The sequence below is a fragment of the Rhinichthys klamathensis genome, unplaced genomic scaffold, assembly GCF_029890125.1.
Source record: "Rhinichthys klamathensis goyatoka isolate OS25496 unplaced genomic scaffold, OSU_Roscu_1.1 h1tg000422l_1, whole genome shotgun sequence".
In the NCBI taxonomy this organism is placed as follows: domain Eukaryota; kingdom Metazoa; phylum Chordata; class Actinopteri; order Cypriniformes; family Leuciscidae; genus Rhinichthys; species Rhinichthys klamathensis.
Window position 1 is genome coordinate 2,318,468 of NW_026606920.1, and position 16,953 is coordinate 2,335,420.

A 16,953-nucleotide genomic window follows, 5' to 3' on the forward strand; every position below is an offset into this window, starting at 1 on the left:
ACCCACTTACGTCGTCATATTATGTTGGCGCGCGCGCGCCATCTGCTCCTCAGATTTCTTTGCAACACATTCAACAACATATATTTATATAAGGAAATAAATAACACTAGCACCCTTCACACTTATCTTGATCGAGTTAAGTTTGTATTTTTTTTGTGGAACCTCATAATAAAAACAAAGTGTTGTGCTTTTCGCCTAATAAAGAAAAATAAACATGATGCGCGTTCTGCGTTCTCTCTGTCAGTGAAGTCCATTCTGAAACGCATCCGAAAAATGAACTGTAACTCTGCAAATACTCAGTCAAACAGGTATACAGGCATACTGGCATGAAGCCTGAATTATCTTCTTTTAAATGAAGTAATTTATATAAAAAACAAATTTTCTCATTTTATGTAATCTGTACGAAAAGAGAGAGATGATAGTCGTTCTCGTCTCAGCTCATTAAAGTTAATTTGACCACGCCCACGGAGCGCGCGCTCTATTCAAACACAAATGCTCCACGCCCTCACATCAGCTGGATAACCCACCGAAAGACTCAGATTTACGACGCTGTGAGGAATAATACTATCTTAATAATAATCCTGGAAAAAATTACCTCAGAAGTAGGCTACAGGTAGTTTCATTTGGAGGAGCAACGGATCCAGCCGAGGAAATAGGTACATTCTTTATTTTCAAGTGCTTTGTGCTAATCGCGATATGGAATAGTGTCTGTAAACAAAAAGACTGTTTGAATCGCGTTTTTGTGTGTGAATGAATGAACAGCTTTTACCTAACTATATTCCAATACTGAGATGAGTAAAAATCGACTGAAATATGTTGAAATAAAATATTTTTGTATAAGCAACGTATTAAACTGCAAATTAACATTTATATGTCCTAATCATAAAAACGATATGTTACATATGAAAGACAAGATGTCGTTTTTACTGTAAAATACTGCCACATCAAATAAGCTTGTTTGCTAAGATGTTATTATAGTGTTTGTTCGATTGTAGGCTATATTCAAACTAATTAATCCGCAACTGTGAAATATGTATGATAAAATGTATACTTTAGTATAATACAAAGAAAGAATACATTTGAAATATAGTTACAATTTTAATTGTTGTTGTAATTGTAACCTTTTTATTAAAATAGCAAAAATATATGTAGGCTACATATAAATAAATCTTAGGTAAATCTTAAAAGCTCAATATAAGCCTCCTCTTTAAATTATTTGTATTGTGTTTTATTAGTGACACATTTGGGATATATTCCCAAACTTTCTGTAAAAACAGTATGAGAATTAACTGCACAATTACTAGAAATGTTTACATTTGATATTATACAATTTGCAAGCACAATTTGAAAAATAAATAAATAATTGGAACTGTGAACCAATTTTGTATTATATAGGCATATACACTCACCGGCCACTTTATTAGGTACCCCATGCTAGTAACGGGTTGGACCCCCTTTTGCCTTCAGAACTGCCTCAATTCTTCGTGGCATAGATTCAACAAGGTGCTGGAAGCATTCCTCAGGGAGTTTGGTCCATATTGACATGATGGCATCACACAGTTGCCGCAGATTTGTCGGCTGCACATCCATGATGCGAATCTCCCGTTCCACCACATCCCAAAGATGCTCTATTGGGTTGAGATCTGGTGACTGTGGAGGCCATTTTAGTACAGTGAACTCATTGTCATGTTCAAGAAACCAATTTGAAATGATTAGAGCTTTGTGACATGGTGGAAGTAGCCATCAGAGGATGGGTAGATGGTGGCCATAAAGGGATGGACATGGTCAGAAACAATGCTCAGGTAGGCCGTGGCATTTAAACGATGCCCAATTGGCACGAAGGGGCCTAAAGTGTGCCAGGAAAACATCCCCCACACCATTACACCACCACCACCAGCCTGCACAGTGGTAACAAGGCATGATGGTTCCATGTTCTCATTCTGTTTACGCCAAATTCTGACTCTAACATCTGAATGTCTCAACAGAAATCGAGACTCATCAGACCAGGCAACATTTTTCCAGTCTTCAACTGTTCAATTTTGGTGAGCTCTTGCAAATTGTAGCCTCTTTTTCCTATTTGTAGTGGAGATGAGTGGTACCCGGTGGAGTCTTCTGCTGTTGTAGCCCATCCGCCTCAAGGTTGTGCGTGTTGTGGCTTCACAAATGCTTTGCTGCATACCTCGGTTGTAACGAGTGGTTATTTCAGTCACTGTTGCCCTTCTATCAGCTCGAACCAGTCTGGCCATTCTCCTCTGACCTCTGGCATCAACAAGGCATTTCCGCCCACAGAACTGCCGCTCACTGGATGTTTTTTCTTTTTCGGACCATTCTCTGTAAACCCTAGAGATGGTTGTGCGTGAAAATCCCAGTAGATTAGCAGTTTCTGAAATACTCAGACCAGCCCTTCTGGCACCAACAATCATGCCACGTTCAAAGTCACTCAAATCAACTTTCTTCAGACCAGCCCTTCTGGCACCAACAATCATGCCACGTTCAAAGTCACTCAAATCAACTTTCTTCCCCATACTGATGCTCGGTTTGAACTGCAGGAGATTGTCTTGACCATGTCTACATGCCTAAATGCACTGAGTTGCCGCCATGTGATTGGCTGCTTAGAAATTAAGTGTTAACGAGCAGTTGGACAGGTGTACCTAATAAAGTGGCCGGTGAGTGTATATATATATATATATATATATATATATATATATATATATTGTCATTGCATTCTTGTGGCTCAGTGACACACCTGAATGAAAGGGTCATTAGTATGCAGCCCCATTATGCGGGCCCATTGTCTTCTCAGGTGTGAATCACAGCAGGTCACACCCCTGCGCATATTGCCTTTCCAAACAAAAAGTGTCATTTTTAAATTTAAACCAATCTATTGTTTTATGTGAATGATAAGACAGGATGATTTTCAGATCATTTTGAAGAAAAAAACTCTAGGCGACAACATCCATTAGTCAAAAGTCTTGTGGACACATATTTAGTATGTGTTTTGTGGCCTTATTTCAGAAACTTTAAGTTTTAGTTTTTTCAATAACCACGCATAAACAATATTCTCTCAAAAATACAAAAATGTACATACATGTTGATAACACATTATGGTAGCCCTGTGTGTGCTAAATAGAGTGTAATTACACCTTTGCCAGTAATATGTTTATAAGCAACTGAAAAAAGCACAAATGTCAGAGTATGTCAAAACATCTCAAGGACCCCAAAAACACCTTGGACCCCAGAGGGTTAATGCTGATGGTGAGGAATTAGTTGCAACATCTCATAATGTACCTCAAACTTAGTAGCGTATCACTGAGAAACGTCCTGCTCGAGTCGTCCTTGCGATGGAGGTTCGGGTTGAATAACTAGTTCTCCCAGTGTTTCATCATCATCGGACTCGCGATCGGATTTATATGTTAAAATCGACGTCATTGTTCGTTACTGTGTTTAGTTTACGGTGTAGGAAGCCTCAGGACAAGCAGAGCTGACGTTGTTTTGGAAATGGGTGTTTTTATTTTCAACACGCGGTAAACCAATCACAACAGACAGCTATCTGGCCAATCAGAGCAGAGTAGCTCGCGGAAAGGAGGGGTTTAGAGAGACTGATTCATCTGACGAGTCGTTTGAGAATCATTGAAATGTGGTGATATGCAAATGTATATTATGAGAAAATTAAACAGTTTTTTTTTTTTACCTTTAATGCATGCAAACCTGTTCTAGGAGACTCCAAAACAACATTAGCAAACTTTAAAATAGCATAATAGGGCCACTTTAAAAGTCTTTAATGCTGATGATAGCTGGTATATCAAATCATCCGGCACTGCTGTCTCATGACTAAACTCCGCCTCTATTCATGACCACTCCTCAAGCCTGAGCTGGCCCGCTTTGGACCAATGTATTTGGTGGGCCAAAAAACCCTGGCCGTTGGCCTCGGGCCCCAATCAAGCCCCGGAAGTCACAGTGGAAACGCTACTGGCCCTGGCACGCCCGCTTTGGGCCCCACAGTGGAAACGTGGCTATGGACCATTTTAACAATGTCTTTACTACCTTTCTGGGCCTTGAAAGTGGTAGTGACGTTGTCGTTTATAGGGAGGTCAGACAGCTCTCGGACTTCCTCAAAAATATCTTAATTTGTGTTCCAAAGATGAACAAAGGTCTTACAGGTTTGGAACGTCATGAGGATGAGTAAATAATGATAGAAATTTCATTATTGGGTGAACTAACTCTTAAAGCCCTAGTCGCAGTCTCGAGTTTCTATCTCTGGTCCGTAACATTCTAACACTGCATCGTTTCAAACTGTAAACCTTTGGCACCGAAATGCAGGGTTAACACTGCAAAGCAGGGTTTCATAACACCGGGTAAAAAGCGGTGCTAAACCCGCTTCTAAATTACAAGTGTGAAACATTCCTTTATGTGGGGTTAAAAGTAGTGTTTAGAACAATGGTGGCATATATTCTATACCAGTTCTTTTTCTTCGTACAGATCTGCTCACCTGCACACTCTCTCCATCATATGTGTCACCAGGAGGTCAGAGATGCCAGGGCAGGACTCTTCTGCCAGGTTGAAGGCATTCTCCAACTCCTCTATGGCACCCATTCCTCCTCCACATGCCCTTCTCTTCTCCTTCAGCTGGAGAACAGATCGACTTACATTTAACTCTATAACATATAGAGTTTATCACTGTTTATTACTTTACTACTGCATTATCTGCTGCTACCGTGATAAAAAGCATAAAGCTTACAGAGAGAACTCCAGTCAGGATGTATAGGGTGTGAGAGTTTGATATTGTGCATTTTTACCTCTCTGAAGATGGGAGAGACCAGCGCCGACAAACATTGTGACTTGGGCTGCCTCTTTACCGTCTCAGCTGCCTGTCAAACAAATTCAAACCATAACATTATCTTTCATGTAGGGATGTACAAAAGTACTGGTACTTCAGTACAAGGTTAATGCTAAAAATAAAATGGTGTAAAACAGGTCCACCGATGTGTTATTTCAGTATTATTGATATACTATTATAGTTTTTGTTCATATTTTTAATTCGATTTTATTTTAATTTTTTCTGTTTTCATTTCAACTTTAGTGTACGTTTTAGTTGTTTTTGTTATTTTTTAATTTTGCCTTGGCAGCTAGCTGAAATAAAAGTTAGTTTTTTTATATTTTCTTTTCTTTTAGTTAAAGGGTTAGTTCACCCAAAAATAAAAATGATCCCATAATTTACTCACCCTCAAGCCCTCCTAGGTGTATATGTCTTTCTTCTTCAGCCAAACACAATCGGAGTTATATAAAAAAAATATCCTGGCTCTTCCAAGCTTTATAATGGGAGTGAATGGTAACTGAGATTTTGAAGCTGCAGAAAAGCGCATCCATCCATCCATCATAAAAGTAATATACATATACACCTATGTATAGATCATAGAGTCATACACACCTAGGATGGCTTGAGGGTGAGTAAATTAATGGATCATTTTTTGGGTGAACTAACCCTTTAAATTTTTATTTTATTTCAAGTAACAAAAATGTTTAATATAACGATAACTAGTTTAGTTTACTTTTTGCCAACTGTTCTATGAATACTTTGAATTCAGACATACTGATTTCATTAACAGTTTTTCGCCTACTATATAATAGGGAAGTAGGCATATTCTGCAGAGTTTTTAAAAATCTAATTTAAGTACCCCACAGATATTTTTATATAGCATGTTAATATTGTCACTTTTTGAGGGTGAGCAAAAACGCACAGTTTTTCTGTCTGTCCCTTTAAAGTCCCCATGAATTCAAAATTGACCATACTTACTTTGTTTGCCTAAATTGATCGTTTTGTGGTGAACACTTCATCCATGCAAGTCAATCCACACAAAACAATTTTTTGGCTTCGTAATCTTTAATCAAAATCTGAAATTTCCCCTCCCCTTTGCATTGGAGGACCTTCCCTGATGTAGGTTTGACGGTTTGGGTGTCTGCTTAACATCCGTAACCACACCCCTCCAACTGACAGTAGACAGGCTGAATGACAACACCTACTTTTCTAGATCCAATCAGGTGCTAGTTGGAAAAAAAGCCATGCCCACTATTTTGCCTCATTTTGTATTCCGTTTCTCTCGGAAATACGTCACAACACTGGAGAAAAGTCGTTTGCAACTTCCGGTTCACGGGGACTTTAAATGCGAATGAGCTGCTGCTCCCGGCACAGGAGGCGGAGCTACAACAGCTTGTGTCCTTTTACCTTACACAGACATGCACTGAACATTTCAAAAACCTTTAGCCTTTTATGTTCAAACCGGAGTCAGACAATGATGGAGAGACTCAAGAAGAGGTGACAACATGTAGAATGCAACAGGACATTTCTGAATGGTTAGTTGATGAATTTATGTACCTTATGTGTAGTTATCTTCTAGTCACTGATTAGCATATCACGTTCCCTGGGGCGGGGTTTATGTAAATTCTTGGGGTCACTAACCCTGAAGGAATGATGTGTAGTCCCTATCAGTCATTTGTTGTAGTCCTTAAAAAACTATTTCTTTAAAAGCAAATTATCTTCCTTTGCTTTTAACTTTGAGCATTGTAACTTTGCAGATGTTGTTTATGCTCAAACAGCAACATCACACACTAACTAAAGTTAGAAAAGTGAAATCATAATCAACCACCCCTTTAAACAAAAAGGCAATAAAAAAAAAATGACTGTGCCGATACTATTAAAATCTCTATATTGAATGAATATTCTTAATCCTTAATTCCTGTGACGGGAAGGCCCAGAGTGAAGTCACATGAGTTTACCTTAAATTAAATGCCAGATACAGTTTATTGTGCAACCAAAATACCAATAATTCCCAGGGGGAAAAAGCATAATGTGGGACTTCAGGCCTCGCAAAATTGCTAGCTCGACCTCCCAGGGCTATTGTGTTTTCCAGTCGGGCTACCAAAATGCATAACTGGCCTGCCCGACGGGCTATCTGAAATAGTGTAATCAAATTCCTCCCTTTATTCACATTATTGACTAGTTATTTTAAGGAAAAATATGACCGCACAAGTTTTTGATCATGCTGATTTAACCGCAGCACAATTTCTCATGAATCTCCGTGCCCCTTTTTAAGAAAAACACATGATCAGTGGCGTAAATTTGTTTTAATTTTTGGGGGGGGGGGGGGGGGGGGGTTCGGGGGGGAATGGCGGGTGCTGCTAATACAATGCTAAATCAGATGAGTGTACAATAACAATTTTAGGAAAGAAATAACATTACTATGTCTAGAAATCAATTTTAATAGTAACGTTACATTGGGTTTATTTAGTCTTTTAATGAGATCTACTAATATTGTCAGTGCCGAGAATGTTCACGTGAATAAATGCATAGATCTGCGATTTTGCTTGTGTACCTTAAATGGGACACTAAGCATGTCAGAGGTTCAGGGTTCTAATCCGCATTTGTATAGTTTTTTTTCTTCTCTCATCAAAACCGAATATGTTCATCAGTGGTTACAGTTTATATCAAGCAGGGACACGTTTGAGTGCATTTTGTTTTGTGATTTCACTGGTACAAATAGAGAGTCTCCGCAATGGTGATAGAGTGAAGCGCGCGTCCGAGTGAAGACTCAACTGATAGCAGCAGCAACGAGCGCTCAGCTTGATTTAAAACAATACATTTTAGCGCTAGATTTTCTCTTATTTAATAACGAACTAAATTAATGCTCTGCTAGTTAACTGGAGATGTTTTACTTAGTTGTATTAGGTACATCCGTGCCTCATAATGTTTTAAAAAGTGGTGGGGGACAATATCGATCCTGAGAAAAAGTGGTGGGGACATGTCCCACCCATCTCACCTGCAAATTACGATTGAAATTAAATTGAATCCATGTGCTAACACACTATCACTGTAAAGCTGCTTTGAAACAAACAAATCTGTATGGTAACAAGCGCTACATAAATAAAGGTGACTTGACCATAATATATTCTGTTATATAAACAGCATAAAATAATTAGAGCACCATTTACCGTACTTGCCTCAAAAAAAGTCTGGTATTGTTATAATTATTATTTATTGCTACACTTCAATATGTGAATTATTCCATCAGAAAATTAACACTTTTAACGTTGTCAGAGGGTTTATGCAGGAATCATAGAGATGAATTTACTACCTTTTACTACCTTTTTTACTACCTCCAGAATATTTTTTACTACCAACACGACATCAAGCAGCAGCCCTTTTTTGGGGGGTGTGGGAGGGGTATGCAAAGCACCACTTACTACTTACTATAAGGTATAAGTGTGACACTGTCACACACATCATACATATTAGGTACACTAATGTTTAATTGTGATCATTAAAAAAAAAAAAAACATAATTGACAATGACAATATTAGTGTCGAGTTGAGTTTCAGTTGTCCTTATCTTAACCCTAGCCCTCGAGTTATCCTAACCATAACGTTAGCCCTTAGCCCTAATAAGGTGAAGAAAAACCTTGGCACTTCTTAAAAACAAATGACACTTAACAACAATAAACATTAAAAAAAAATTATAATAAAGTGTGTCACATCACACACACTTACCCACAAACACACATTCTCACACACGCAGACTTAAGCAGTGAAATTACTATCCCAAAACAGCAATTTATTTCATCACATCTCTAAATGTGCTTCAAATATTGCACTGGTTTGCTGCTGAGATGGTGCGACGACAGCTAACCTTAAAGGAACACTCCGACTTTTTGGGACTTTAGCCTATTCACCTTATCCCCCAGAGTTAGATAAGTCCATACATACCTTTTTCATCTCCGTGCGTGCTATAAGTCTGTTTGACGCACCCACCGCTAGCCTAGCTTAGCACAAAGACTGGATGTGAATGGTTGCAGCTAGCATACTAATCCAAATAAGTGACAAAATAACGCAAACATTTTTCTATTTACATGTTGTGATTTGTATAGTCACAGAGTGTACAAAAAACAAAGTCACATGAGACACAGACATATTTTAACCGTATAAATACTGGGAACTATATTCTCTGAAGGCGAAGCACTGCTACTTGGGCGGAGTGATAACCGCAGCACCTGAGACGCGCTCTCTGCTCCTCACCACGGCGCGTCTCAGGTGCTGCGGTTATCACTCCGCCCAAGTAGCAGTGCTTCGCCTTCAGAGAATATAGTTCCCAGTATTTATACGGTTAAAATATGTCTGTGTCTCATGTGACTTTGTTTTTTGTACACTCTGTGACTATACAAATCACAACATGTAAATAGAAAAATTTTTGCGTTATTTTGTCACTTATTTGGATTAGTATGCTAGCTGCAACCATTTACATCCAGTCTTTGTGCTAAGCTAGGCTAGCGGTGGGTGCGTCAAACAGACTTATAGCACGCACGGAGATGAAAAAGGTATGTATGGACTTATCTAACTCTGGGGGATACGGTGAATAGGCTAAAGTCCCAAAAAGTCGGAGTGTTCCTTTAAGTTGGCATGTTTTGCCGTGATCTGTGTAGTGCTGCTAGCATCGCAAAACAACAAAATAGGGAGCTGCTCCCCCCTCACCCTCACCCGTTAAATATTTTCAATTAGGGATGCACCGATACCACTTTTTGCAGAACGAGAACGAGACCGATACCAATACTTTCATTTGTGGTACTCGCCGATATCGATACCGTAACCGATCCCTGAATTTTCACTGCATTTGTAATTTTTAAATGTATTAGTAGATAAACCAAAAGAATATAAATCATATTAGTTGGCTTAATTTGTTCATCAAATATATATTTTCTTTAGATATTTTCATGCTTAATTAATCCTTCTAAAAAGCATGCTTCTGTTTCTGTCACTGTTCATTCTATTACTCTATCATATTTTATCTTGCATTTAATAGCACAGCACATATTTAGAGCTGCTCCAGCAGGGCTCAGCGCTGAGATTGGGTCAGTGGTACAAATGTTTAGACACCAGTGAAATACCAGTTATTTAATCCAATTTTGATACTACAACAAAAACTACCAGCCCAATAAAAGTAAGCAGTCAGTAACAAAATAAGAAAAAATAATCGAATTACAAATAGGACAAATAAATACAATAGAACAAAGAAAAGCTACAAATGAAATAAACAGTGTTTTTAGAGTTTTTCGGGTAGATTGGTACATACATTTGAATACAGTAATCAAATGTCAAAAAATTGCATATTCATTATTGTATAAATTAAATATAGATGGATATTTTTGTAAAGTTGAAAAGGGTAGACCATTTAGTCAAGAGCAGTGAGTAATTTATTTGTCCTTTGTTTGATTAACATTAAAACACAGTAGCAGGTATATTAAAGTGCTGCCCCTTTAAGACCGAACGCACATTTGAACATGGCTACGTTCACATGAGATATAACCAACTTTGTTTACTAGGATACTCGCCAAGACGGGCGTTTTTACATAATTTTGTGACGTGAAAGACAATTTTCAGTATTCGAGCGCTGAGGCGATGGTTTGCAGGGGGGGGCGCTTTGGATGTTTGCGTTCATGGAACTTCTTGACCTGCACACGTCCAGTAATAATGTAGGGAACCATTTGTTATACATAAATCAGGTAACAGGTCATGTTTTACTTTACTTACATATACGATTTAGTTTTCATTCAAATAACACGTGCTGAGTGAACGATCAGGAGCATTCAACAGAAGTGCGCGCGCGCGCTCTCTCTCGTCAGTTAACGTAAATAATAAGCTAGATGACTCGTTTTAATCTTCTTTGCCATTGACATGCGACTGAACTACAAACTTTCCACTGATGTCTGTTTGAAGGGATGTGCTCGAGCTCGACCAGCTCGCGCGTCTGTGCCGCTGCGCGCTCAATCCACTGCTCGCGCACCACAGCTAATGTTACTATATTGCGTTTAATATTCCACTAATAAGACACATTTACGTCATAGACAGCCTTATTTTTTTTGGAAAAAAATGGAAACTCATATTGAGGTGGTGATGAAAAATTTACTACCAAGTCAAATTGCATTTATTACCTTTTACTACCTTTCAAGGGCCTTAATTTTGGTAGATTCTTTTTACTACCTTTTACTACCGCGCGGAAACCCTGGACTTTAAAACAACGGAGCTGCGCACTTCAGTTGATATCTCCGATTCAGAATCTGACACAGACTGATTCATGTTCCATACTGGCCACACAAATTTCAGTTCAGTTAGAACCAGATGCATATTTGTATTGATGATTCTAATTTAATTATTTTATATCCAATTGTTGATATTTGTGTTTTGAAAAAGTTTTTGATTGATGTTTTGACTCCTAACCAATTTTCTAAATTAAAAATTGTCTTTTTATTTGGGCTAGTAAAATTCATTTCGGGCTACCAAAATCTGTAGAGTGCCTGCTCGAAGGGCTACTAGCGATTTTGAAATTTTGCGAGCCCTGGACTTAATATAAACATGTCCAAAATACAGCAGGACTCTTATTTTGAAATGGCCAATTTACCTTTTCCAGCTGCTCATTCAAACATATGCGAGAAATAAAATATGCACTCTCACAGCCATTTACAACACATTGCAATATACACACCGTCACAAAAAGATCATCATAATTCATCAACAGTAGATCATGATTTTTGCCAGGTCTACACAACAAAACCCGCCTATTGTGCCTAATTGCTAATCAAAACTAGCCCAATTGCATTCCAGTGAAATTCCGGGATGGCTTGCTTCAACACGCGGCAACAGTGTAAAAGTGCCCCAATACAACTTGGCTTAAGCAATTGCATGGTGGCATAAAGGCATGTTATTCATCGACTGCAAACTGCTCTGAAAACAAGACGCTGTAAAAATGTGCAACAGTGCGGCAAATGTGAAACGCTCATATTTATTTAAATAATATCCTTTGAAGTATAATAAATCATATTAGGCCATGTATCGCGACTACTGTTTACATGTCATCAAATGTAAGACCCCACAAAATGATGATTAAGAATTATGTAATTCCATATATACACTTTTTGTGACCTTAAACCCTGGAGAAAAACACTACTAAGTCTTCATTTATTTGAATTACATTAAACATTTGAACCAATGCTGCTTCTTTGAGAAATGAAACATTTCATTGTTTTGTTTCATTTAATTTAATTTGAACTTCTTAACAAAATTGGTATCATAAATAGTGAAATTTCACAACTAAAATGTTGGTATTGTGAACTTCCTTTTAAAACAACAAACAAATTATCTACGATGACAGGACAAAAATGAAATGTTGGGATCCTCACCCCTGAGTCTGTGTTTGTGTAGCCCTTCTGGAGCTTGTTCATGGAGCTGGGTCGGACTGTGGGGAACGTCCACATGGGACACTGGTCTCTGTCATCACTATCGCCATCCCTGTTCAAGTACGAGGAGAAACAGAGGCTATAACTCATGAGGATCAATTCACCACAGATCTAATTAAAAGGACAGGGCTCAAGTAATAAGAAATGAATAATACATCATGATGAATTAGAGGGCCGTTATTGATTGTAGAGTATGTGCATTATGATGACATACATGTCAGAATCATCAGAGCTCGACTCGTCTCCGTGGCCTTCAGACTTCCAGCGGCGGTATCGGTCAATCAGCTCCGTCAGATAGGAGGTTTTCTTGGTGTAGCGTGTGATGAATTTGTGCTTCAGTAACTCCTTGGCGGTGGGCCGCTGCACATAACCAGAATAGTGATGCCTTGCTCAGGATTCTCAATGTTTTTACCACCTCATGTCAAAAATCTTGAGATGTCTGTCCACAAATAGAGCTAGATCATTTATTTTAACAAGTTGTGTGCTATATACAGCTACATTACCAATCAAAAGTAATCTTTTTTTCTTTTTTTTTAGTCTCTAATATTAACCAATATTTATGCATATTTATTTAATGAAATATTGTTAAAAAATATATATATATATATAAAAAAAAGAAAGAGCCGTTTACTATTTTCATATATTTTAAAATACAATTTATTCCTGTGATGGCAAAGCTGAATTTTCAGCATCATTACTCCAATCTTTTTTAGCATCATTTTTTTTAGCATTTCAGCATCATTACTCCAATCTCCAATCTTTTTTTAGTCTCTAATATTAACCAATATTTATGCATATTTATTTAATGAAATATTGTTAAAAAATATATATATATATAAAAAAAAAAGAAAGAGCCGTTTACTATTTTCATATATTTTAAAATACAATTTATTCCTGTGATGGCAAAGCTGAATTTTCAGCATCATTACTCCAATCTTCAGTGTCACATGATCCTTCAGAGACATTTTTTCACTGTTGAAAACTACAATCCAAAAGTTTGGGTTAAAGAAATGAATACAAAAATACTCACAAAGCGAGGGTCTTTATTGAGGCACGCCTCCACAAACTCTTTGAAGGGTTTGCTGTAGGAGCCCTCCAGCGTCGGGGGAGTGTTCTTGGGAATGAGAAACAGCACTCGCATCGGATGCAGGTCGGAGTTTGGGGGTTCCCCCTTCGCTAGTTCAATAGCTGTAATTCCCAGGGACCAAATATCTGCCTGCAGCCAAAAAAAGCAAACCAAATAGTCTTCATTGATCTCAACTAGATATTATACAAATATGTATATGATCAGCTGCTACTACGCTAAAATGTAAACTCTGTTAGTGACTGGTTTCCATGCCTACCACTTAAAAAAGAAAGAAAGCTGAATGCTTGGGAACAGTTTTACCACTCCAGCCTTTCTGCCAGAGTGCTGAATGTGTGTTTTCACAGCTCTGCAGACACATTTGGACATTACTATTCATGTTGTTCTTTTGCACGCTGAGAAAAGACCATTTATCTGGATCTCCGCACCTTAAAATCATACGCAGACTGTTTGATGACCTCTGGAGCCATCCAGAAAGGAGTTCCCACAAAAGTGTTTCTCTTGATCTGGGTGTCTGTGAGCTGTCCCGCCACCCCGAAGTCTGCCAGCTTCACATCCCCCTGCTCAGACAGCAGCACGTTGGCAGCTACCACAAGACACAACATGAATCATCAGCACAGAGTTCAGATTTCACACAAAGCAAATGATTAAATCTGAAGCCATTCCTAGCCGGCCTGATTCGAGTAGGCAGACGTGCATGTTATCACACCTTTGATATCACGGTGAATCTTCCTTTCCGAATGCAAGTATTCCAGTCCCTTCAAAATCTCCCTCAGTATAGTGGCGATGTACGTCTCCTCTAGCGGTCCTGGTTTCAACTGAGACGTGTGGAGGAAAGTAGAAGACATATTGTATTTCTAAGTCGAAAGCTAAAGGCTCTTATGATCACATGAATACACTCATGAAAATGTTCCCATAATTGAAGAGCCACTGTTGTTCTACTTACAAGATCTAAAGCAGAGCCACCTCCTAAATACTCCATGATGATCCACAGCTTGGTTCCCTATAGATAAGGGCAAAAATAACAAGCACAATTTCTTCAAGTGTCACATGACATTTGTTGTATTTAGTGTTCATATTTCAATAAAGGTTCTTTATTGGCATAGATGGTTCCGTGAAGAACCTTTAACATCCATGGAACCATTTTCATTGCACAACAGCAGAAAATGTGATTCAGAGTAAGAAAATATGGTTCTTTAACCTTTAACTCTTGAGTAAAGTGTTTTTGGAGTGCCCAAAATTGTTGTGAAAACATTTTAAGATTGAAGGTGCAGAAGAATTTGTCTGAAATCATGACAGACCTGGTATTTTGCATCTATTTCAACATAAAGGTTAATAAAAAATAATAATTCCAATTGAAATTTTAATGAGAGAAAATACAGGGCGTGGTTATAAGAAATTGATTTGACAGTGGACATTACTAACTAAAAGTGAGTTTGCAAAGGGCTCAATGTTTGCAGATACAGTTATTTCACCATTGAGCAGCAAGGAGCATATTTTAGCTTTTGACAGCCATTCAAATTGAAATTGGGGATTTTTTCAAGCAACACTGAATCCAAAATATTTCAGGATATTTGAGCAGATTGTGTGTGTGGGGGATGCAAATCAGCATTGTCATGACATCATTAGTAACATGGCATATTTCGATGGCTCGAAATTTCGAAATATGATGGCTAAAAACAACCTGGCAGCAGAACAGAGTATCCAGGAGTAAATATAGCACATTTAAAAAATTGCCCATACTAGACAAGTGCAATTGAGATGAATGGGAAATGCTAACAGATATCTCTAATATCCAGGTATTACACAGATCTCCTTGCAGTTTGTAGAAACCTAGCAATTTGCCCATTGGTTAACATAACTCTCACATGAGGTGGTGACAGCGAAGGAGGAAAGTTATTTCAGAAGAAGAACTAGGTATTACATTTTGTAAAAGGTTTTTTCTTTGGAATAATGCATTGATAAATCATGTCAACATGCATTAAGAAAGTGATTTCATGTTGATATTAAAAGATGCTGTAATGACATACAAAAAAAACTCTTACTATTGTTTGTCTGTACACGCCTGAGATCCCAAACAATGGGAGAGTGTACCTTCAGATATGAGCCATAGTATTTGGTGACATAGGGGCTGTCACACTGGCTGAGCACCGTGATCTCCTGCTGAATGTCCTCGATCTCATCTTCCGCCTCCTCCAGGTCGATGATCTTGATGGCCACCACCTCTTTAGTGCGATTGTTGATGCCCTTGTAGACCTCACCAAAAGACCCCTTCCCAATGCGCTCTTGCTTTGTGAAATACTCCTCCGGGTCAAGCCGGGAATTCTGTGTGAGAGAGACAGTAGAGTTGTGCTATGAGATTCAATGAAAGGTGTAGAAGAAAATCAGTGAGCATTTACTAGTATGGACCCTTGTAGACTACATTACATCCTTTAGGATAATCTACTATGAGCAACATTTGAACCATTTACATTATAATATTTACAATTTACATTAAATGAAACCGATATTACATGAAATGTAACAAACAAAAAAACAAACAAACAGACGTTTCTTCCACAGGATCTTCATTAAAATAGTTACCCAGACACAATAGTATAACGTCAAGACAGCCCTCAATTTAGTCAATTACTCTAAATCGAGATCATGACATGACAGGCTCACTAAACATCACTGTGGTTTTACTGATTATGAGATTAATACAGTCCTGATGATGAACAGACTTGGCTGGGCAAAGGATTTACCTGGTTCTGCATGTCGCGGAGGTGCGCCATCCTAACAGCAGGTCGGTGTGGATGAGAGCAGATGTTAGCCCTTTCTGCCAAAGGAGGGGTGCTGTAAAACTCTTCCAAGGCTTTGCTGTTCCTCCTCCGATCCCCTGCTTAGCTAGCTAGCTTTTACATAGAAAAACACCTCTGCATGTCCTGTTCGTCTGCCGTGTTTTCGGCCTCCAATCCCCTGATGGCGGATCCCGCAGGCTGGCGAGAATGACAGTTAGGTGTCGTGTGACTCCATGTATAAAAGTATCTGCGTGCGAGAAAAACGCTTTCCGCTTGTAATTGTTTTGTATTGATCAACGCACGTTCCGGCGACTCTTCATTTATTGCTTGCGGGAGAACAAAATAATAGGAGCCACAGCGCATGCGCAGCTTCTGATTCAAGGAACGGGGAATTGTGGGAGTTGTAGTTATACCTTCAGCAGTGCCCCTTTTAAGGATTTTTGAAAATGACCTTTCATGTAGTGTGTAACATCCTGCAAAGTTTCAAATCTGAAAGTGCACCATATATAAAATTATTGTCTTTCAAAAGTAAACGTCGACTATGAGTCAATGAAATGAATGGTTTTTCAAACGAGTCATAAGCCGTTTCGTTGTAACGTCAAGACGAAACATTAGTATATTGCCCGCCCACTTATTGAGTGCGCAGACACCAGGTAAAACTTGAACCTCAAACACTGTAGCTGATTCCTGTGGATACTGGACAGCATCATGTCGAGAAGACACTGTGCTGTACAATGTGACGCTAAATACAGTTTTTTTTTCACTGCCCAAGGACGAGCATGTGAAGAATCAGTGGTTAAAATTTATCTTT

At 38.5% G+C, this 16,953-nt stretch overlaps 2 protein-coding genes across 2 annotated transcripts in view; one reads left to right on the forward strand and one right to left on the reverse strand.

The window, feature by feature from the left end:
* septin2 (septin 2) overlaps positions 1-4,975 on the forward strand; it is a 24,685-nt gene extending 19,710 nt beyond the window's left edge. The window contains exon 12 of the mRNA XM_056235563.1: positions 4,480-4,975. The gene's annotated coding sequence lies outside the window, so the exon portion shown is untranslated. The remainder of the gene's footprint in view (positions 1-4,479) is intronic.
* The window catches only part of stk25b (serine/threonine kinase 25b), a 21,854-nt gene extending 5,357 nt beyond the window's left edge, over positions 1-16,497 (reverse strand). Inside the window, exons 1-10 of the mRNA XM_056235561.1 lie at positions 16,107-16,497; positions 15,457-15,687; positions 14,309-14,365; positions 14,072-14,180; positions 13,791-13,948; positions 13,309-13,494; positions 12,493-12,638; positions 12,222-12,330; positions 4,797-4,868; positions 4,490-4,626 (exon numbers count right to left, since the gene is read on the reverse strand). Coding sequence (XP_056091536.1) covers positions 4,490-4,626; positions 4,797-4,868; positions 12,222-12,330; positions 12,493-12,638; positions 13,309-13,494; positions 13,791-13,948; positions 14,072-14,180; positions 14,309-14,365; positions 15,457-15,687; positions 16,107-16,136 — 1,235 coding nt within the window. The 5' untranslated portion in view covers positions 16,137-16,497. The remainder of the gene's footprint in view (positions 1-4,489; positions 4,627-4,796; positions 4,869-12,221; positions 12,331-12,492; positions 12,639-13,308; positions 13,495-13,790; positions 13,949-14,071; positions 14,181-14,308; positions 14,366-15,456; positions 15,688-16,106) is intronic.
* Between the last annotated feature and the right edge of the window lie 456 nt (positions 16,498-16,953).